The 24,399-nt window shown below is 36.5% G+C and overlaps 1 protein-coding gene across 1 annotated transcript in view; it reads left to right on the top strand.

The window, feature by feature from the left end:
- WDR75 (WD repeat domain 75) overlaps positions 1-24,399 on the top strand; it is a 38,868-nt gene that overhangs the window by 6,482 nt on the left and 7,987 nt on the right. Inside the window, exons 2-14 of the mRNA XM_043998600.1 lie at positions 1,120-1,249; positions 1,828-1,893; positions 2,840-2,930; positions 7,019-7,143; positions 10,609-10,679; positions 11,693-11,809; positions 13,253-13,341; positions 15,310-15,468; positions 17,204-17,263; positions 17,356-17,471; positions 20,650-20,825; positions 21,482-21,639; positions 24,062-24,242. Coding sequence (XP_043854535.1) covers positions 1,120-1,249; positions 1,828-1,893; positions 2,840-2,930; positions 7,019-7,143; positions 10,609-10,679; positions 11,693-11,809; positions 13,253-13,341; positions 15,310-15,468; positions 17,204-17,263; positions 17,356-17,471; positions 20,650-20,825; positions 21,482-21,639; positions 24,062-24,242 — 1,539 coding nt within the window. The remainder of the gene's footprint in view (positions 1-1,119; positions 1,250-1,827; positions 1,894-2,839; positions 2,931-7,018; positions 7,144-10,608; positions 10,680-11,692; positions 11,810-13,252; positions 13,342-15,309; positions 15,469-17,203; positions 17,264-17,355; positions 17,472-20,649; positions 20,826-21,481; positions 21,640-24,061; positions 24,243-24,399) is intronic.

Below are 24,399 nucleotides of genomic sequence, written 5' to 3'. Positions count from 1 at the left end.
AAATCTCATTTCTGCCATTATTACCTTTGAGTCATTAGGCAAGCATTATCTTAGTGTTGCCTAAGTTTTCTCATTTGTAAAACAACATCCCGCCTAGCTGTGAAATTCTTTGACCATCCCTCATTGGTATGCTATTCTTTTTTTTTTTTAATAAAAGTATTTTATTATTTTCCAGTTACATGTAGAGATAGTTTTCAACATTTGTTTTTATAAGATTTCCAATTTGCAATTTTTCTCCCTCCCTCCCCCCTTCCCCTAGACAGCAGTTAATCTGATATAGGTTTTATATATATATATATAACATTAAGCATATTTCTGCATTAGTCATGTTATAAAAGAAGAATTAGAACAAAAAGGAAAAACCTCAGAAAAGAAAAACAACAGCACCAAAAACAAAAGAAATAGTATGGTTCAATCAGCATCCATATTCCACAGTTCTTTTTTTTTTTTCCCTGGATTTGGAGAGCCTTTTTCATCATGAGTCCTTTGGATCTTTCTTGTACTGATGTATTGGTGAGAAGAATCGAGTCTATCACAGTTGATCAACACATAATGTTGATGATACTGTGTATAATGTTCTTCTGGTTCTGCTCATCTCAGTCATCATCAGTTCATGCAAGTCCTTCCAGGTTTCTCTGAACTCCTCCTGCTCATCGTTTCTTACAGCACAATAGAATTCCATTACATTCATATACCACAACTTGTCCAGCCATTCCCCAATTGATGGGCAACCCCTCAATTTCCAATTCCTTGCCACCACAAAAAGAGCAGCTATAAATATTTTTGTACATGTGGGTCCTTTTTCCTTTTTTATGATCTCTTTGGGAAAACGACATTGGTGTGCTATTCTAATAAAAACTTTTGAGTAACAGAATTTTAGTTCGACACATTTAGTTGGCCAGACATTTATTTAATGCCTACTGTGTGTAAAACATTTTCATAGTATGCTCTCCCACTAATTTATTTTCACTATATACAAAACATAAAATTGACAAGAGGAAAGTTTGTTGCATATCCTCATTTTTATACATTTTATCAGAAATGTTTTTGGTCATCTGTATAGTTCATGGGACTGTCCTACATATCTCTTCTTCTGTTTAATGTGTTTTTTATTTCTAGGTACCTTTTCTGTGTCTCCGGTGACTTTGTGAAAGTATATAGCACAGCTACAGAAGGATGTGTGTATGTACTACAGGGACACAGCAATTTGGTGACTGGAATCCAGCTCAATCCACAAAACCACCTACAGGTTGTCTGATTACTTGTAATTTAATATTTTACCATTTGCCTCCCTGACCAATTTTACTGGAAAACTGGAGTTGAGGCAAACTTAGTGAGTTTATGCTAGGAATACCCTTGAGTCCATTCAGTCCACTTGGAAGTGAGTCAAAACACCACCATTTTCAACAGTCTGAATTAGTTTAAGATATTTTGGTTGGAGGTAATTTTATTTTAAAATTGCTGATGATAATAGAGCTACTCAGACATAGATTTAAATAATTTTCCTAGTCCCTTCAGAAATGAGGAATTTGCTGATACTATAAACAGTCCAATATCAGGTTAAACTTCAAGTTTTAGTAAACAGGCCAACCAATTAATTCCAGGACATAAAACAGGTGTACAGTTTAGCAAAGATTCCCCAAACTAAGATGGCTTAAAACTGATGAAACTACCCAGTATAGACAAAGGTGGTAAGATTGTTTTCCAAAGACAGAAAACATGTCTTAATTCTTCAGATGTAAATAAGGAAAAATTTTACTTAAAAAAGGCTTAATTTTTGTATTTGATTCTATTTTCTAAACAGTTATGTTGCTTTTACCCTTTCAGCTATATTCTTCTTCTCTTGATGGCACAATTAAACTTTGGGACTTCGTAGATGGCATTCTGATAAAGGTATGTGGATTGGCCTTCTGTCTCCCAACTAATAAAGTTATATTCTTAGTGGTCTAGGTCTATTTGAAGTTGTCCATAGAGCATATTCTCCAAGGCTGGAAAGATAAAGAGGACAAGAATGACTAGGGAAGATATTCTAAGAGCAAAGTTTTTTCTTTACAATTATTTGTGTTGAAAGGAAGGAAGGAAACAAGAATTTTGTGCCTGCTTTGTATCAGGCCCTGGGCTAAATGCTTTACAATTATTTCATGAGGCAGACAGGTAAAGTGACTTCACCAGGGTCACAAAGCTAGTGTCTAAGGCCATATTTGAACTCAGGTCTTCTCCTGAACTCCCATTTGCCACATAGCTACAGAAATTTTGGCAATCTACTTGCCAAATTAGTTGCTAGTTTTTTTGGAGGGAGATTATTTTTTAAATTCCCATTGTAATTTAGAATCTTTTATTCTGCCCCTAAAATTAACCCAGTATACAAATGTTAACACACTTTCAGTATTGTGCATAATGACTGTTAACGCACATACAGAAAGAAAAAAAGTGCTTCATAAACATTTAATCAGTGGGTTTTTTATTGAGTATTGATGAAGCCGTTTGTGTCTACAGGATCTACAGAATTATTGTTTATAAATGACTTTATTCTACAAGTGCTAAGAAGAAGCCTGGACCAAGCTTAATCTCTCTTTTTTAAAGCATACTTTTCAGAAGTCGTCATATAGCTAAATCTTAAGACAAAGTAGAGTCAAGAATTTCTACCAGATATTGGTAGTTGGGAAAATTGAAAGTTTACAGAAATTGTTTTTGACTAAATTATGGAAAATGTACAGTCCTATATGTGTTATGTTTAATAATAGTTATTTTCTAGATTTACCAACTCATGGTGGCAATTGATTGTTTTGAATTGAATTTATATAATATCCTTGTGTGATTTTTTTTTTTTATTTTTCAGACTTTTGTGGTTGGGTGTAAACTCTATGCCTTCTTTGCACCTGTCCATCTTGAGGACTCAGTATTTGTTATAATAAATAAAGACATACCAGGTATATTTTAATAACTTTTTCTTTATAATATAGGGTATAGCATCATATATTCATATTCCAAGTTCTCTAAAATGTATAATTCAGGATTTAAACAAATCTCTAGTTGTGATTACTGGGGGGGGGTTTTTATGTGAACTCAATAGTTTTTGTAATTGAAGTTTAATTTTATATGTTGTTATCACCTTTAGAGCTTATTTCAACTTACACATATTGTAGAAATGATGTAACATGACATCCCAAGAAACTTGAATCTATAGTGCAGTAAACAAAAATAAGCCTAACAAGCACAGATCATTTTTTTAAGGCTGACTTGTAATGTGTTCTTGTAACTGAAACATGTTCTTTTTGAATGTCTATTCTTCATTCTATACTCTTGACAATCACCATTTTCCAAACATGCTGGACAGTCTTTATTTGCTGAGAGTGTAGGAAATAAGGAGAATTGAGGTATTGCTGCAACCAGTATATTTATCAGAACTTAAGTTGTTAAAAATAAAATACTACTGGATATTTGTTGTTAGAAGTTTTATAACAACTTAGTTTCATCATTGTTACATTTGAACTTTGTAACACTTCAGTTCCTGATATGCTATAAGAGAATGTCCTTTATTGTCACTTAAGAAAAGTAAATGTGCCAAGTACTCTTATAAGAGCTACATATGAAAGTGGAAAAATGGAGAGGGTTCATTTACAAGATATTTAGTAGAAAGGTACCAAATTATTAGAAAAAAATCATACTATTATTACATAGTAAAGGTATTTAATAAGGCATCAATAATGATAACCTCAGTGGTTACTTTATGAAATCTTTGAGGATGTCCTGCTTATGCATGAAGAAAATGAGAACAGGCAAAATTTAACAAATAATTGTGTACAGAAGACTAAATCTTCTGTCATAAAGTTGAAAAATGTTTGGTGAATGCAAGAAAACATTGATTTGGCATAGCAAAATACAGACTTACAGGCTTTCTTTCCACGTATCTATTAAGATTATCTAACATTCATTGATAAATTCATCAACACAGATAACTGTTCATTGATTCCCTAACTGGCAATATTTAATAGAGGATAAAGCAGAGAGAAAGATTTGTGTTCGGTTTTTTCAAGGAAGATGTCCTACCAAGATAGAATAGAACCACCACCTGGCCCTCTCTGTCTTATTTTCTTTATCTATGACCCTTGAAGACAATAGGTTTCTAAGGGTACCCCTTTTCCCTCCATTATTAGCATGTAAACAGTTCATACTTATATAATCCTTTTCATTGATCAAATGTTTGTGCCTTTTTATATTTCTCTTGTTTCCTGCATTTCTGTTTCAAAGTGTCTACTCAATTCTGGTCTTTTCATCTGGACTGCTTGGAAATTATTTAGTTAAAGGTCCCTTTTTGATTATTCTTATTTTTAAGCTTTAATCTTTTGCCTTTTGGAATATCTTATTCCAGTCTTTCCTCTCATTTTTAGAAGCAGCTGCCACATCTTATGTTCTCCTTTCATTTCTTCATACTTTAACTCTTTGTTTTTGGATGCTTGGAAGCTATGAATTTTGGCTATGATCCTGGGAATTTTCATTTGATAGTTTCTTTTAGGAGTTGACTGAGATTCTTTTTATTTTCACATTGTCCATGGTTCTAAAAAATCTGGGCAGTTTTCATTTGAGATTTTTTTAAAAAATCTGATAGCCAAGCATTTTTCTTGGTCTTAGTTTTTAGGTAGTGTGATGATTCTTAAATTATCTCTCCTTGATCTGTTTTCCAGATCAGGTATTTTGTATAATATACATTTTCTTTTTTGTTTTTTTTTTCTTTTGGTTTGGTTGCTCCTTTGTTTCAACATTTGGGGGGGGCAGTCTCATGGATTCTTCATTTTCTTTTTGACCTATTCTACTTTTCAGGGAGTTTAATTCTTGGTTAAGTTTTACTACTCTGTTATTAGGTGTTACTTCTCCTTACTACTCTTTACGTATGTGATGAGTAAAATCTAATGTGTGTGTCCTTACCTGTCCCCCCCCCCCCCCCCCCCCCCCCCCGTGGGTGTGGGTGTGGGTGTGAAACTAGCTAGGATTTACTTACAAATTAGAAACTTCAGCAACAGTGTTTGGACCATAAGCATTTATTAAAGTATATTAGAAATTAGTAAAGATAATACACGTGGAGTTCAAAAAGATAGCCTATCTACCCTAGGGTTCAGAATCAACTCCTCCTTCCCTCAGCCACCAACCCGAGGTTCTGAAAGGAAAGAGGCTGGAGCCGGGGAGCCAGCCTCCCTTCCTACTTCCCCTCTTCCTCCCCCAAAAGGGGAGGTCCTTCAAGCTGATTGATTGAGGGTGGTCTCACCAGTTGTAGTCTTGATTTAATCAACCTTAAGTAGGTTCTCAGTCAGTCTCACCCAATTCAATCAGTTCCAAATCAGTCTTCAGGTGGGGCTTTTGGGCAACTGCCAAGTTCCATTATTTTCTCATACATACTAGGTCTTCCATGTCTCTTACTTGATTTCTTCCAGGAATTCTTCTTGTCCTTGGAACCAGGATATTCTTTTTTCTGAAATTGTTCTTGGACTTGGTTTGGAATTGCTCTTTTCTTCTGACTTTTACGTTGTTTTTTTCATTTTCCAGATTGGAAACTTGTGCTTGGGTCAAACACTGCTCTGATACTCCTGTGTGGTTTGGGTAGGCCCTGCTTAATGCAAAGGGTGATGGCTAAGACAAAGCACCACCTTTTGGAAGAATTATCTAGTTTGTCTCTTGTAGTAATTTAATCCGAGGCTTCTTAGCTGTGGAACATTAGTCCAGCCCTGTCTTCTGTTATAGATAGGGCAACTGGATCTCCTTGTGCTTGGCACTGGTCTAAGTTTTTCTCCTACTAACTTGTTTGACATTTTACTTTTCATTTGCCCTAGCTTGTCTCTACAATTCTTCAGGATTTGTCGGTCTTTTTATGCTATCCCAGATTGTATTGGAGAGTTTATAGATGATTCTCTTTGGCTTTCTTTATCATTATTCCTTCTGCTACATTTTTGGAGCTTTTCAACTGTGGCTGGGGGGTGTCTAAGAACCTGTAGGTCCTGACAGACTGCCATCTTTTCATAGTTTCTAAGGTTTCTCTTAAAGCTGATCTCATATTTGCTTAATATTTCACATTTAGTGAAAAGTGAAGACAATTCCAGGAGGGTATAAGAGAAAGACTGTGTATTTCTCTTAGGTCCCCCAATCACCACTACCACACACCTACCACATTATTCCAAACATGGAATTTTAGGGTTAGTAGAGACTTCAGAGATCATGTCACCCAACCCACTAATGCACAATTGAAGAAACTCAGGCTCAGAGAATTTAGATGATTTGTCCAAAGTCACACAGACATTAAGTGTCAGTATCTTAATAAATAATATTAATGTTTATTTTGGTGGTGCCTTCTTACTCCAGCTTGATTATTTTCAAATATACCAGAGTGCATTTTAGGGTTTGGAAAAGTTATTAGAATAAAAAAGGTTATCTAGTAACAGGAGCCTATCTTCTTTTTTTTTTTTTAATATAAAGATCAGCATCACAAAGTAAGGTTATAGGGATCAGAGGTTTAAAAATGGAAGGCATCTCAGATGTCATAAATATCCCAACCCCTTCATTTTATAAGTGAAGAAACTGAGGCCTGTGAAGGACACATGCTTTGCCTAAGGTCACACAGATTATGAACAGCAGAGCTCTTTAGGGAGTCAATTGGAGGAGACTTTCCCTATTTCCAAACCTGTTTTCCATTGTTTTCATGTGCCTTATTTAGTGATAGAATTGTTCTTTGTGTCTTTAAACTCTATAATTATCTCTTTATATGGTTTAGGACTTTGGAAAGTCGAAGTTTGTGGGGGAAAGTACTTAGCTTTTATTTATAATCGTTTTTATGGCATACACTCCTTGCCTGAATATCTGCTTTGAAAGGAATATCTCCTTTAATATTTCCCAGAATTACTGAGCATCAAATGGATTTCACATTACTGACCTAAATTTCTTTTGTGTGAGCACGAGAGCGCGCGCGCGCGCACACACACACACACACACGTTTCTCTATAAAGCCATTAATGCAGTTTTCTTTGGCTAGATGTGTTCCAGTTGGCTTCAGTGAAACTTCCAAAATCACCACACCAAGAAGTAGAAGCTAAAGAGTTATCATTTGTCTTGGATTACATAAACCAGTCACCTAAATGCACTGCCTTTGGAAGAGAAGTAAGTTTTCTTTCTTAGACTTTATTTCTGGTATAAGCCATCTAACCATAAAGTAAATACATTCTACAATTTTGTTCAGATGGGGGTTTTTCCAGAATTTTTAAAAATTGCTAAAATTTTAGTCACTCAATTGAGAAGTCCTTGTTTTAAATGTCTGTGACAACTTTAAAACCAAATTTGAAGAAATGTCACTGAACATCCTTAAAATGAATGACAATTTAGTTTTGAGTTTTTAGAAAGTTGTCATTTTGTTTTAAAGCATTTTAGGCCATCTGAAGGCAGCTTCACAGAATAAGGTCTTCTTACAATAGAATATAATTTGGGATCTTAAACATCTTCTAATATAAAAAGTGGGTCCCAGAGAAGGAAATTAACTTGGACATGGTTACAGTGCTACCTGGAGGCAGAACTCCCATTCTGCCATTTAAGGTTTCTGTCAGTCCTGCTGACAAAAAAAAGAAATAGAGACTCACTTAAAGATGAGAAACGGATTAGACATAGTCATCATTTTACAATCCATGTTGGAATGAACAGTCTTTGACCTACAAAATTGCTATAAGTATACTGTGTGGGGCCTACCATACTAGTTACTTATCATTCTTGCTTACAGCAAGTTAATTTACCATCCTACCATCACTTCTTCAAAACCTCTTCCTTCTCCATCTTCTCCCAACACCTCATAAAATCTAGGAAATGTCTGATTTATTTTGGATATTTGTACAATGTAGAAAGCTAAGGACCTTGGAAACATATTTTTAGCTCATTTTACCTGCTTGGTCAGCAAATACTAAACCTGATAAATGTAAGGCCTGAGATGCTTTATGTAGGAGGCTGGGTGGAATCATGTGAATGCACCCTGATGTACCTTTCCTACTTGACCACTTGCCACAGTAGCATTTTTGTTTTGTTTCTTAACACCTATGGTTAATTCCAGTTCCAAAAGATAAATAAATTTACTTTAACAGGTATGGATTTTGTTGATTTATTAGAGTAATGAAAAATAGTTTGCCATAGTGGGCTGGGCTTGAAATAAAAAGAGAACTAAAATGACATCTTGCCCCTCATACCATGGGAAGTTCATTTAAATTCTCACTGATTTAAGTGGCTGAGACAGTGAGTTACTGCTTTGCTTTAGGAACCTACACACTGACCACCCATAGAAACAGTAATGCAGAGTCTCTGAGTAGTCAGTTCCATAAATAGAACGATTTAAGTGGCTAGCTTGTGCTGGGTACAGTTACAGCATTTATTAAATTTCTACTGTGTGACAGGCCCTGTGCTAATTGCTGGGATACAAAGAAAGTCCCCCACCCCAGCCCCTGCTCTCAAGAAGCTCCTAGTCTAATAGGGGAACACAGTACACAAACAACTGGTATAGGAAAATATAGACAGAATACATTGGGTGTGGTCTCAGAGGGAAGGTACTGAAGTTAAAGAGGTCTGGAAAAGGCTTCTGGCAGAAGGTTGAACTTTAGCTGAGACTTGAGGGACACTGAGGAGAGATGAGAATGTTCCCAGCCAGGGAGATGGCCAGGGAAAACACTTGGAGTCAGGAGATGGACATCTCAAGCAAAGAGCAGCAAAGAGGCCAGAGTCACTAGGTCTCAGATTACCTGGAGGGGAATGAAAATGACATGGAAAGGTAGGAAGGGGAGATTACAAAGGGCTTTGAAAGCCAAACACGAGATTTTATATTTGATCATGGAGGTAATGGGGAGCCACCGGAGTTTTCTGAGGGGGAAGAGGTGCTGTCAGATCAGTTTAACAACTGAGAGGATGGCTTGGAGCAGAGGCTTGGTGACCAGACCAGGTGTGAGGTGATGAGAGGCTTCACCAGAGTGGTAGCAGTGTCAGAGAAGAAAGGGACGTTTTCCAAGGATGTAACATAAATGGAAAGGGCAGGATTTTTTTTTTTTTTTGGTTGGGCAATGAGGGTGTCTCACAGCTAGTAAGTGGCAAGTGTCTGAGGCTGGATTTGAACTCAGGTACTCCTGAATCCAGGACCAGTGCTCTATCCCCTGTGCCACCTAGCTGCCCCCGGGAAAGGCAGGATTTTGCCACCAATTGGATACAAAAGAGTCAGAGGAAAGATTGAGTTGATTTTTAGACATGTTGAGTTTAAGATGTCTATGGGACACAGTGTTCTAGATGTGCAACAGATAGGTAGAGATGCAAGGCCGGAGGTGAGTAGATTCCTATAAATGTCACTGTGAATACTACCACCTAATTTCCTTATTACTTTGCTTATCTGTTCATTAGGGGTAATTATCTGATACCTACTTACAGTAGATTGTTCTGACAGATTTTGTTCAGAGACCAATTTGTTACCCACCATCTGTCCAACTATATATAGATGGTTTGCAGGTCACCAGACTGGTGAGATGCGAAACACCTGAAGTTGTCCATGTAGTATTTTCCTATATTACCAATTTCTTGTTTTATTTCTTTATAGCATATGAAAAAGTTGACTTGAAAAAAAGATGAACTTATGAAAAAATGACTTATGAGAACTCATGTCTCTCCTATTTTACCAGAGGTGTATCTTTATCTGAAATGTTGTTTTGTGAAAGGAAGCATATGTTAGAGAATAAAGAAAGAATTTTATAATTTAAAAAAAAAAAAAGGCAAGGTCAGCAGGGCATCTAGGTGGTGCAGTGGATAAAGCACTCTCCCTGGATTCAGGAGAACCTGAGTTCAAGTCTGGCCTCAGACACTTGTCCTGGGCAAGTCACTTAACCCCCATTGCCCCAGGAAAAAAATACAAAGCAAAACAAAACAAAAAGACAAGGTCAGGAGAGAAGTTAGGGCCAGACAAGTAGACGTGGGAATAATGTGCCTAAAAGATGATTGAAGCCATGGGAGCTGAGATCAACCAGGTGAAACAGTTTAGAGGAAAAAGAGAAGAGGGTCCAGGATAGAGCATTGGGTGACTCAGGGTACTTCGTCATGTTCCATTGATGACATTGAGAAGGGTGACCATTGTTGTGGCTCTAGGAAAGAGGATATTTCTGATAAAAGAGGGAAGCTTCACACTGTTTGTAGCGTTAACAACAATAGTGGCTTTGAAGTTGAGGCAAAAGGAATGCAAAAAATATATTCTTGTTGACTTTAAGAAACTTCTTGGAGATGAGCTGTGATAGCCAGGGGTGCCACAGGATTTTAAGTTCATCACTGCTCTGTTAGAAAGCAGCATGCTTCATCTTTGGTCCTCCAGTTTGTCATTGCATTGCTAAGAATTCTAAGCTCTTTTCAAGGTTGTTTTCCTTTATGGGTGGGCATCCCTTAATTTTTTTTTATATATACATACATCTTTACCCTAATAACCTTTAAAATGCTTTATTTTTGTAGAAATATAGCACATTTATAAGGAGAATATTTGCAATTAAACAGTTTTGATACTTCGGTTTTAGGAATGTAATCAGCTTCTCTTGGTTAAGATCAAGTTGTTTCTCTTTCAAAAAATAGGGTCAGTATGTTGTTGCAGCTCGAGACTTGTACTTGTCTGTATATTTCTTCAAAAAGAAAAAGACGTTTAGGTAAGAATTCATTTTGTAATTGTCAGTATTTTTGTTTAATGTAAATTTTTTCTTCATAAAATTAAACTTACTCTAAAACTTAAGGATGTTTTGCTGTCTGTTTTATAAAACTATAGTACTCTAAATTTTAAAAATGCTTCTTGTTTAATACTATAATGGGTCAGGATTTTGGTATCTTTTGTATCTCTTCATTTATTTAGTCTCTTAATTTTGTAACAGCCCATAGTAGGGGGCAGCTAGGTAGCACAGTGGATAAGGCACTGGCCTTGGATTCAGGAGAACCTGAGTTCGAATACGACCTCAGACACTTGACATTTACTAGCTGTGTGACCCTGGGCAAGTCATTTAACCCTCATTGTCCCACCCCACCCCCCAAAAAAAACCAGCCCATGGTGTCAGGAGGTTTATGATGCATAGCCCATGTAGTGAATCTAAACCAGTTAGTAGGTGCCAAATGTTCCTCAGGCAATGAATGCCATGGGTGGATTGATGTTTTGTTTATGCCTTAAAATTAAATTATCTCCAAAGTTTGGTTCATCTGGATTTTTAATCCTAATGAAGGGATGTTTATCTTCCAGTCAGAAAAGGATCTGTGGAGATCTAAGAAATTATGTAGGCCAACTTGGTCATTATATATATATATAAGGAACCTGATGGCCAAGGTTTAAGCCACCAAACAAAAGTAGTGGCAAAAACCCTTTCTTTTACAGATTAGGAAACTAAGACCCAAATGGGTAAGGTCCAGTAACACACACCAGGGTCTCTAAGAGTATTAATAAGTAACATAGAAGCATGTTAGATTCAAATACATGTGGAATTTGCATATTAGTGTTTACTTACAAAAGAAAATTCATGGTTTCTTTTTGTTTGTTTACCTCCAAATCTTCCATTTAATAGATTTAGAAAATTACAATTTTCCCATTTAGTACTTTTAGAACTTCCTTTTGTATAAACATAGCACTAGCAACATAGGCAGAAGTTATTTTATAATCATGAAAATCTTTTCTTTTAAGGTTTTCTTTGCCTTCAGGAAATAAGAAGAATGGCAATAATATCTTTACTTGTGTAGCATGTCACCCTAAAGAAGACTGCATAGCAACTGGACATCAGGATGGCAGAATTCGTCTCTGGTAGGTTGATTCATGAGGATCATACAAAACTTAATTATGATATATTGCATTAGTCTTAAAGAGCGTGTATGTAAGCCAAAAAGAGAATACTGAAGACCCACTAAGTCAATTGAAATTAGCTACCATTGTCCTCTTTTATTGTTGCCTTCATTAGCCAAGTTTTTTGTATTAGCATTTTGAAGAGAGTGGCTTTTATCTCACTAGTTTTAAAGGAAAAAAAGTGAAAATAGGAGATGTGTTTCAGCACAGCTAACAATGCTACATCTGATAGGTGGTAAAAGAGAAAAGTATTGTAACTTTTGCATGTTGAAAACAATCAGCCTTATATGGTGATGATTTAGTCAAAAAATTGTTAAGTGTTTACACAAAAAACTCTGGTAGTTTCTGAGGTTGTAGCCGAAATGAAACTGTCTATACCCTTGGTGCTTATATTCTACTGAGAGGATATGATGGTATAAAATTTAAGCTCTCACTGTCTTAAACTGCACCCTGTACATATGAAGAAATTTCCAGAGAGAGAAAGGCCTTGTGGAAAAGGTGGCATTGAACTGTTTTGTAAAGAAAACTAAAGATAATGAGAGGCAGAGATAAGAAGTGAATACATTGCAGATGTGGGGGATCACCTTTACAAAGCCAGAGAGATAGGTGATGTTTAGTCATGTATGGGGGAGAGTATAGGTAAAAGGCCAGTTTGGCTGGAACAGAGAGTGCATTGAGGGAAGAAATAGGAATTAATACTGTAAAAGGAGATTGGAGTCATTGTGGAGCACTTTAAATCCCTGGCTCTGGTTTTTATGTTCCAGAAGCAATAAGGAACCACTGAAGTTTTTTGAGTATGTGGTGTGAAATGGTTAGCTCTAAGTTTTAGGAATCTCAATTTGTCAGCTGTGTGGATGGATTTGAAAGGGGAGAAAGTTAAATCAGGGAGTAATTGGGGGGGCTGTTGGATAAAAGCTATGACAGTGGGGGCAGCTAGGTGGCATAGTAGATAAAACACCAGCCTCAGGAGGACCTGAGTTCAAATGTGGCCTCAGACACTTGACACTTACTAGCAGTGTGGCCCTGGGCAAGTCACTTAACCTTCATTACCCTGCCAAAAAAAAAAAAAAAGCCATGACAGTGGAAAGGAATGGCTAAAGCAAGAAATGTTCTGGAAATGGGAGCTATAAAACTTGGCAGCTACTAGGCTAAAGGATCAGAGAGAATTAAAAGATTGTAAAACTTATTAACTAGAATCATCGTAGTGATTTCAACAAAAATTGGGAAGTTTAGAGCAGGGAAAAGTAGGAGGGACAGTGTATTCTGTTTTCAATGTCTTAAGTTATGGGTTAACCTGTGGCTTATCTCTGTGAAGATATCTATAAGATAGTTGGCTTTATAGGATCCAGGCTAGTATGACATTCCTGATTGAGTAACCGAAATTACGGTTTTTTTCCTCAATAGGAGAAATTTCAATGACAATAAAAGGTATACTTATACATCTCTACATTGGCATCATGATATAGTTATGGATCTAGCTTTTTCAATAGAAGGTAAGTATATGTTTAATATTTTGAATATGGAAATGAATACTGAGTAGTACATTCAGCCGTCATTTGATTTGCTTAATTTGTTTGTAGAAATCTAATTTTAGCTCATCTCTGTGTATGTAATATAGTTTCACATAAGTCCTGCTCCCATCTTTCATTGTGACATGGAGGGGACCCCTAGGTCATTGAAGGGTATGCCAGGAAAAAACAAGCTCTGGTAGGTTCTGCCAGGTTAGAAAGACCTTGAGTTTAGTGATGCTAAAAGACTGTGCCTGCCTTCCATGGAGCAATCTGACTGGATCTAGAGAAACTCATCATCACAAGGAGGCTGCACACTAGATAATGAATTCTACTGCTGTGGCAACCCCTTCCAACCCCTGCCAAAAGTATTTTTTCAAAATGACCCTCACTCTTTTTAGTCAATAGTAGGTACTTTAGATGTGCTATACGTTTTCTAATTTAAGGCAACCACTCATTAGATTTTAGACATCACAGCTAGAATTTTAGGCCCTTACAGATGTTACATAATTTTAATAGATTCATTCTCTTTTTAAAAAAAATTTTTTTGTTATTCTATGCTTAATAAATATCAATTAGCACCAATTAGTATTTCTGTATTTAAAGAAGAGAAGAAGGGGGATTGCATATGAAACTGCTCCCTATTATAAACAGTGTGCCACTTTAAAACAAAAACTATATACACACACATATCATTTAAGCGTCTCAGGTTGCTTCTGTTCCCTTGGTGAGAACATGTTCTACATGTTTCTCTCCTATCATTTGTTCCCCTTTCTCTCCTAGATTCAGGAAAAAACAAAACCAAGACACAATCAAAAAATTCTTCTTTGAATCAACTATACTTTATTAGGCAGAACCAATCTACACGTTTCAGATGTCTGAAAATGTGTATTTTGTTCCGTATATTATATCTTTCGCCCCTTAAGGGATCAGTTCTTGAGATAATCTGAAAAAAATCTGTATACACATCAAGGGCATCCATGATAAAGGTATAAGAAGGGACCTGGTAGGCATTTGTGAATACTATTGTACAGTAGACCAAATCTTTACTGTCGCACATTTGACTGAAAGATGCAGAGAATACAAGATTCCACTGAGCTGTAAAAAACAATTCATTCAGTAGTACAAAATGTTGCCTTAAAGGCTCTACTCCTTACTGTGTCTCCCATGCATATGTTAAGGTCATAGAAAATTTCATATAAGAAACAACAACAGATAATTTTGTTTGACCATCTGATCATAAATATTAAGTAAGGTGTAAGACTAAGGTTATTTGCCACTGGAGAGTGTCCAGCAAAGTCTCAATAAAATAAAGTCCCTTTAATTGTTGGGAGTCCTCCAGATAGATGTTCCTGTTTTCAGACAACCTTCTGATTGCATCAGGCCCAAGAATGTCATATAGCTTCCTGATGAGATCCATAATTACTCAAGAATTTTGCCAAACTACATATACACAAAAATCCAAGGGCATGAAGAATTTAAATTGTGCACAATGTAATATGCTCTTAGATGGACAGCACACAAAGCTAGTCCACCTGGATATATACATCTAGGATAGGTGTGGTTTGGCTGTAGAAGCATAGTTATGTTAATTTATAAGTTGCTTCTCATTTGTGGCTTTCAATGTGGCAGGCTAATTTTACAAGTTGTATTTGATTTCAACACTAAACTCAAACATTTACTCACCACTTAGAGGAAATGTAAAGACAGGTCACCATGATCTTTATCCTTAAAATTTTCTGTTTTGCACTACTCATTAACAGATTAGAAGGCTTATACATTTAAGTGATCATTTGTTTCCAAAATAATAGTAAAACAATTTTAAGTAACATATAAGATCTTAGAAGTTAAATTCTCATGTGTATTTTGAAGTATTCATATATTTAATCCTGTTATATTTAAAGGTTTTCTAATAAATATTTTCTTCCTTCTGTGTGTGTGATGGATGAAAAGGCACCAGTCTTTTGAGTGGTGGGCGTGAATCTGTCCTAGTAGAATGGCGAGGTGGCATAGAGAGAAATAAAGAGTTCCTGCCCCGTTTAGGAGGCACTATTGAACACATTTCAGCCTCACCAGGAGGGGATATGTTCTGCACATCTCATTCTGATAATAGTAAGTCCATAAATTATTTTAAAATGATCTTGTAATGTAACCGAATAAAAAGTTAGCATCCCAGGGAAACTGGGCTTAAAATCAGTCAGGATCTTGAATAACTTTTTATACAGGAAATTTTACTTCTTTTTCTCCTCCCCTTAGCCTTTTTTTGTTTGGTTTGGTTTGGTTTTGGGGGTTTTTTTGCAGGGCAATGAGGGTTAAGTGACTTGCCCAGGGTCACACAGCTAGTAAGTATCAAGTGTCTGAGACTAAATTTGAACTCAGGTCCCCCTGAATCCAGGGCTGGCGCTTTATCCACTGCACCATCTAGCTGCACCCCCCCCCCCCCCAGCCTTTTATGAAGTAGATAAGGGCAACAGCCAAGTGGCATGTGCTACATCATAGCTCGATTTCTCCATCTTTTATGTTCTGCCAAAAATCAATAAGATGCCAAATGACATTCTCTTGTAATCTAAATCATAAATTTAGAGAAGAAAACTTCAGTCATCAAGGACAATCCCTTTGTTTTATAATTGCGGAAACTAAGGCCCAGAAAGATTAAGTGCTGGTGGTCACACAGGTAGTAAGTGACAGAGCCAAGATTTATACCCAGATCCTCAGATTCCATATCCAATACTCATTTCACTTCATTACACTGTCTCCCTGAGTACAAAATGTCCAAATACTTAGACTAAAATGAGACTACCTTTACAGTGGGACATTTTCTGAATTAACAGTGATACCATTCTTTAGCAGCCATTGTTAAAATCTGGAATGCTCTCAGACACATTCCTATTAGATCAAAAAATAAATGTTTGTACTCTGTGTGTGTGTGTGTGTGTGTGCGTGCGTGCGCGCGCGCGCGTGCGCATGTGTTTGATTTAATTGGAAGAACTAGGGATATTTATCTTAGAAAAGAGGGGGCTCGGGGCAGCTAGGTGGTACAGTGGATAAAGCACCAGCCCTGGATTCAGGAGGACCTGAGTTCAAATCCAGCCTCAGACACTTGACACTTACTAGCTGGGCAAATAACTTAACTCTCATTGCCCCGCAAAAAAGAAAAAGAAAACAAAAAGAGGGGACTCAGGGGCATAATTTCAATCTTTACATAATGAAAAGCTTATTCTGTGGAAGTTGGATTAGACTTAGCTTGGCACTGGGAGATAGAAACAGAAAATAACACAGAAGGTTCTCAAAGTGCATTTTGGTTGAAAAGTAGCAGAATGAACTGCCTGGGCAAGTATAAAGTCCCCTTTGAGATTGGGGGTTTTCAAATATTGGTGGGGTGACCATTTAGGAGTACTGTTAAGAGGGTTCATGCTTCAGTTGGGTGTTGAAGCAAGAATCCCTTCCCTATCTTAGACTTTGTGATTAAATGATTTAATAGGTCACTTACAGTGCTTTGAGTAAACAAAAGACAGTTGTTCCCTACGCTGAAGTATTATGAAGTTCTGAATCAGTCCGACTTTAAAAGGTGTTTCTTCCCCTCCCTTGCAGAGGTTTGCGAGTCCATGGTTATAGAACATTTCATATGATGTCAGATAATTTTTTTTTCAATGAATTGATCAGTGTTTCTGGTGACTTTTTTAAACTCCCCCCCGCCCCCCCCCCCCCCAAAATGAAGGAGATAGAAAGTTTAGGTGATGAAAAAATATATTACTAGAAATCCGTTTTCTAAAAAAGGAACAAAAAGTTAAATCCTGGTGTTTTTAGGAGTCACATAAAATCAGCTGAATTAATTTATCTCCCACAGAGATCATGATCATTCACCGGAACCTTGAGGTTTCTGCAGTAATCCAAGGACTTGTGAAAGGTATTGGGTAATAAAGATCATTTGTAATTGCCTGTATTAATAAAGCATATAATTTTCTAACTAGGAAACTACTTGTCACTTTTCCTTTGCAGATAGTGTTGTCAATACTGGTTTGATGATTGATCCAAGAACTAAAGCCCTAGTTATGAATGGGAAGCCTGGCCATCTACAATTTTACTCTCTCCAAAATGACAAACAGCTGTACAATGTAAGTTTATATTCAGTGCACTCTCAACAAAGTATGGCCAGAATAATTTACAAAAAGTCCTGGAGGTCAAAGAAACTGTTTAATAGCAAGCAGTAAAAAGTTATGAGTTTGGGTTAGCGGTACCAAACGTGGAGCTCTACTATAAAGCGGCAGTCATCAAAACTATCTGGTACTGGCTAAAAAATAGAGTGGTAGATCAATGGAATAGGCTAGGCTCAGGAAATGCAGTAGTAAATGGCACTAGTAATGTAGTGTTTGATAAACCCAAAGACTCCAGCTTCTGGGATAGGAACTCAGTATTTGACAAAAACTGCTGGGAAAACTGGAAGACGGTATGGCAGAAATTAGGCATAGACCAACATCTTACACCTTATACTAAAATAAGGTCAAAATGGATACACGATTTAGACATAAGAGGTGATACCATAGGTAAATTAGGAGAGAAAGGAATAGTCTACCTATCAGATCTTTGGAAAGGAAAACAGTTTATGACCAAACAAGAGATAGAGTATATTATAAAATGCAAAATGGATGATTTTGATTATATTAAATTTTAAAAATTTTGTACAAACAGAAGCAATGCATCCAAAATTAGAAGGGAGACAGAAAGCTGGGAAACAATTTTTGTGGCCAGTACTTCTGATAAAGGCCTCATCTCTAAAATATATAGGGAACTAAATCAAATTTATAAGAATCCAAGTCATTCCCCAATTGAGAAATGGTCAAAGGATATGAACAGGCAGTTTTCTGATGAAGAAACCAAAGCTATCTATTCCCATATGAAAAAATGCTCTAAATCACTACTGATTAGAGAAATGTAAATTAAAACAACTCTGAGGTACCACCTGACACCTATCAGATTGGCTAAAATGACAAAAAAGGAAGATAATAAATGTTGGAGAAGCTGTGGGAAAATTGGAACACTAATCCATTGTTGGTGGAGCTGTGAACTGATCCAACCATTCTGGAGAGCAATTTGGAATTATGCCCAAAGGGCGATAAAGCTGTGCATACCCTTTGACCCAGCAATACCACTTTTAGGTCTTTTTCCCAAAGAAATCATGGAAAGGGGAAAGGGACCCACATGTACAAAAATATTTATAGCTGCTCTTTACGTGGTAGCAAGGAATTGGAAGTTGAGGGGGTGCCCATCAATTGGGGAATGGCTGGACAAGTTGTATATGAATACAATGGAATACTATTGTGCTGTAAGAAATGATGAGCAAGAGGAGTTCAGAGAAACCTGGAGGGTCTTGCGTGAGCTGATGATGAGTGAGATGAGCAGAACTAGAAGAACATTGTACACAGTATCATCAACATTGAGTGTTGATCTACTGTGATGGACCATATTCTTCTCACCAATGCAATGGTACAGAAGAGTTCCAGGGAACTCATGATAGAAGAGGATCTCAAAATCCAAGGGAAAAAAAAAAAAGAACTGTGGAGTATAGATGCTGAATGAACCATTCTATTTCTGGTTTTGGTGCTGTTGTTTTTTTTCTATTTTGACGTTTTTCATCATTGCTCTGATTTTTTTCTCTTATAACAGGACTAATGCAGAAATAGGATTGTTATTATGTGTATATATATGTATGTATAGATATCTATATCTATATAGATATATAGATATAACCTATATCAGATTACCTGCTGTCTAGGGGAGGGAGGGGAGAGAGGGAGAAAAATCTGAAATTGGAAAGCTTGTATAAACAAAAGTTGAGAACTATCTTTACATGTAATGGAAAAAATAAAATACCTTATGTTAAAAAAAAAAAGTTATGAGTTTATATTGACTTGAGCACAATCAATACTATATATGACTGGTTAGTTCACTTAGTGCTAATGAGGCCACATTTTCAGTTTAGATCTTCTTATGGGTCATTCACCCATGGACCTCTAATTCTGACCAACTTGCTCGTATTAAGGGAAACTTGAAATTATGGATGGATCAGCACAAATTCCTCAGCACTACTGGGAAAAAAGAAATGCAAAACATAGAACCTAGTTATTTGTTTTCTTATACTTGAAAGACAGAGAACTTTTTCCCCCTACTTTCTTTGTGAATAACCTTTTCTTTTTTTTTTGGTAGGGGGCTTCTGTTTCCTCTTTAAAACAGTAACATGATACTAAATCTAATGAAATGATTGTATAAAGCAGTGGTATCAAATGTTTGACAGCTCTGGTATAAGATATTTAATTCGTTTTGGAAATTGAGTTGCAAATTTAATTATCATTTAAGTATTAGGCTTCAAGACCATTTATAATAAAAAGACATCTTATATCCCTAAAGACAATTATTCATCACTGAGTTTGTAAAAAGGCACTAATATTTTAAGGTAATTTGTTTTTCTTTCCATTTTGGAAGTAACATGGAGAGTTTGGTTAGTTCGGCTCTTTAAAAATTTTCATCTCAGGGCAGCTAGATGGACACTTACTAGCTGTGTGACCCTGGGCAAGTCACTTAACCCCAATTGCCTCACCAAAAATAATAATAATAATAATAATAATAATAATAATAAATTTTCATCTCTGTGAAAGACAATAAAATATATTTTAATATAATCTTTTTAAGATACTGAGAAAGTTAAGACTTGGGCAACTTTGGTTCTAGTTCCAGTACTGTGACTAGCCAGGTGATCTAATACAAGATAGTTGAACTGTTTGGGCCTTAGTTTCCTAATCTGTAAAATGAGAGAAGAGAGACTTTTAGCTCTGGTATTCCCAGAATCTAAATATTACACAGAATTTCAAAATTTGGGAATTGGAAAGGACCTCACTTGTCTATAATCCAACCCATACTTGAAAAGAAATCCCCTTGGGGGAAGCTCGGTGGCACAGTGGTTAAAGCACTGGCCTAAGATTCAGGGAAACCTGAGTTCAAATCTGGCCTGAGATACTTGACACTTACTAGCTGTGTGACCTTGGACAAGTCACTTAACCTTCATTGCCCCCTGCAAAAGAAAAAAAAGAAAAGAAAAGAAATCCCTGGTATAACATACTCCACAAGTGCTTGTCTAGTTGGGGAAGGGGCGGGGCAGGGTGGAGTGTAGGAGTTAATAATAATATATCATAATAATTGTTAGGAGGATATCAGTGCTCTTTATCTTTGCCTCAACATAAAAATATTTTGTCATATATTAATAAATACTTTTCATGTCTTTTTTCCCCAAAAATTTAGTTAGATATTGTGCAGCAGGAATATGTTAATGATCCTGGTCTTGTTCATATTGAACTAATGAAGGCTGCATTTAGTTCTCAAGGCAACTGGCTTGCAACAGTGGAGCAACGACAAGAGAAGGCAGCAGAGCTTGAATTACAGATGAAATTGTGGGAATTTAATGAGCAGCAGCAAGGGTAATGCTTCCTGTATAACCAGTTCACAGTCTGAAAGAATTAATGAGCTGACTTGTTATTAAACTCATCACTGTATGTTTGAAGTACCAGGCTTTAAATTAGACTGAAAAGTCTAGAAAAAGCAAACTGAATGTGACAGAAGCTTTCTGAGAGGAGAAACATTGCCTTCTATAAAATAAATCCCTTTTACTTTTCACATGAAAACTCTTAACTATTTGGTGAAAACCATCCAACATATCAATAAATAGGCCACACAGTTTTGTAGCCATAAGTCCCTTGAGAATAGCCACAATTGCTTGCACATAATAGACATTCCATAAATGATTTAATGAAGATAATAGTATATCAGTTGGCCTTTTTCCAAATAGAAATATATGCTTGGGGGCAACTTGTGGCACAGTGGATAAAGCACCGGCCCTGGATTCAGGAGAACCTGAGTTCAAATCTAGCCTCAGACACTTGGCACTTAGTAGTTGTGTGACCCTGGGCAAGTCACATAACCCCTCATTGCCCCACAAAAACAAAAAACAAGAAAGAAAAGAAAGAAATATATGCAAAGAAGTAAATTCGATGTTAAAGATTTATATAAATGTGGGTTTATAACTGACATACAATGTAAGAGTTATAAAAAGGAGATTTTCCTTTCTTTCATTTAGGTTTATTCTTAACACAAGAATCAACATGCCACATGAGGACCATATAACAGCTCTATGTTTCTCTGATACAGAAAATTCAGAAACTCCTACCTTGGTAACCACCAGTAAAGATGGCCACTTTAAAGTCTGGATATTAACAGATGACTCAGATATATATAGTAAGTTTATTTTTTTTAATCTGTTGTTTTTTTCAGACTGGTTTAAAGTCAATTGTGGTATTTTACTTGACATCTGAGTAATTTTCCAACAAAACCATATATTTTCTGTAACAGAAATGTTTTTGTTCATCATTATTTTATTAAATTAATTCAGCAAATTTTTAAAGGAGATTTTTGTAAGCTCTTTAGGAAGTTTTATTCAGTTTAACCATGTTCTTATTTAAACAGTACTTTAAAAGTAGTGTACACTTGAGATGATAGAGGGGCCTCTAGGTGGCGTAGTGGATAGAGCACTGGCTCTGAAGTTGAGAGGACCTGAGTTAAAATCTCATCTCAGACACTAACTAGCTGTGTGACCCTGGGCAAGTCACTTAACCCCAATTGCCTTAAACATCCAAGGTCATCCCCAGTTGAACTGATAACATATCTTTCCACTTGACCCAGATGGCTCCAGAGGAAAAAGTAAGGTTAGTGACTTTGCACAGCCCTTCCTCAATTAAATCCAGTTCAGTACATCTGTTGTGATCCTCCTTGAGAATGAAAGACAAACAACAGCACTTGAGATGTGTCTTTGTAGTTTGAGGTGTTAGCAGTTTTCCTTTGACCCTGTGTTGCTAAATAGAACTTTGGATATGTCAATGTTAATCATACTTTCTATTTGTATTACAATTTCTAGAATTATATCCATGCCTGACATTTAGCATGCCCAGAAAAAAAGCTTTTCTTATCCTTCCCCATTTTTACCCATCTTCCACATTTCTCTATTTATGTTTAAGGTGCCTTCATCCTTCCAGTCAACCTGATTTGCTGCCACCAGAGTCTTCCTTACCTCACTCTTCCTCATCAAAGAAAGCCAGTCAATTGTCAAGTCTTCCTGTTTCTACTTCCCACAACATCCCTCAAATCCCTCTCCTCTTCTCTTAGAGCTGCCACTGTAGTTCAGGCCCTCATCACAATGATTTTAACTGATTTCTCTGCCCTGATTCTCCCCTCTTGGATCTGTTTTCCATTCAGCTACCAAATTCATGTTCCTAAAAACAGGTCTGACAGTGTCACTCCCGTGATCATTAAGTTTCAACTTATATGTTACTACCCCTTCACCCAAGCTGTGGTCCAGCCAAACTGCTCTTCTCTTTGCTCCTAACACATACTCTCTATTTCTTTGCCCTAGCTGTCCCTATACCTGAAAGGCATGCCCTTAGAATCCCTGCTTCCCTTTAAAGCTCAGCTCATACTCCACTTTCTACATGAAGCCTTTCCTGATCTCCCCATGAACCTCCTCCCACCTCCCCCCCAAAAAAACCCAACAGACAAACCATTTCTTCATTTGACTTTTATATAGTTTATAAATATATGTTGTCACTATAAGTTCTATATAGCAGGGACTATTTCAGCTTTGTATTTGTTTGCCTAGAACTTAGCATAAGTTTCCTATAGTAGGCCCTTAATATATCCTTATTGATTGAGATTTTTGAGCTTTGTTTTCTTCTGTTGGTTGTTTTCATAGAAATAGAGTTCAAGTGTTTTAGATAAACATGGTTTTGTTTTAGGCTGCTTTCCATTTTTGAAAATTAAGTATCTTTTTGGGGTTTTGTATGGAGTTTATATGGTTACCACTTCAGTTCATTTCCACCAGAGGGAGCACAAGGGCAAAATAAAAAATTAAATCCAATTTAACAATTCAGATAGTCTGTTTTGCTTATGAGCAGAATAAGTAGGTAATGGAGGAAAATATTCAGGCTGTAGTAGGAAGAGGAAAACTCTCTCCCTTCTCGCTCTCCTCACCCCCTTGCCAGTTAGTAATTAATAGATTTATCTCTAATTGAACTAACTCAAGTTTTCTCAGGGTACATTTCCATTTTGAAAGATAGTAACAGGTGTTAGCATGAATATGAGTGAACTAGAAGGCATCTGTTCCAAACCTCCACCTCTCCTCAAGTCCTCAGCTCTAGCCTCTTCCCTCTGCTGCTCCTGACATGTAATCCAGCTCCTCCTTTACTGAAAATCCAGAGTCTAGTTTGTTGTCAAAAAAGTTAATGCTAAGTAGAAGATGAGATGTTTGATCACATGGGGCAAGGGATTGCAGGCAAAGAGGCAGAATGCTCCACTGGTATTCCTGTGATGCCAGGAGAAACTTAGGAAGGCCTGCAGCACGTTGACTTCTCATGGAAAACTTATGAGTAGACATGGTCACATAGGATAGATGAACACCCAGATAGCCTTTGTCTGTATCTTTTTTTTTATATATTTTCTCTCCTTCACTGGTGTTTATGTCACATAACTGAGTATGGTAAATTGTATTCATATTACATAATGTAATCTTTTTATCATAGTAATACTTCTACTTTATGAATCTGTAGCTTTGTTATTATGATGTTTGAGTCTGTTTTCTTAATTAGAATTTCTTTCACTGTTTTCCTAGAACAAGCTATGGGCTGGACCTGTGATTTTGTAGGCAGTTACCACAATTACCAAGCAACAAACTGCTGTTTCTCTGAAGATGAGTCTTTGCTTGCAGTTAGTTTTGAGGAAATAATAACAATATGGGACTCAGCTACTTGGGAGCTTAAGTGTACATTTTGTCACCGTCCAGGGAAAATAAAGTAAGCAGTCTTTAATGTTAACTGCAGTTGTATTTATTGACATTTTAAAATTTGGAAATAAATCTTTGTCCAGGGAAATTTGTTAGTAGGTTTACTCCAAAGATAATATAAAGCAGAACTTGGAACTGAAAATTCTAATCCTACCTGCAGAAGCCCC

Source organism: Dromiciops gliroides, chromosome 3 (genome assembly GCF_019393635.1).
Source record: "Dromiciops gliroides isolate mDroGli1 chromosome 3, mDroGli1.pri, whole genome shotgun sequence".
Taxonomy (NCBI): domain Eukaryota; kingdom Metazoa; phylum Chordata; class Mammalia; order Microbiotheria; family Microbiotheriidae; genus Dromiciops; species Dromiciops gliroides.
The sequence above is the reverse complement of the archived record's forward strand: the minus strand, read 5'-3'. Positions and strand labels throughout refer to the sequence as shown.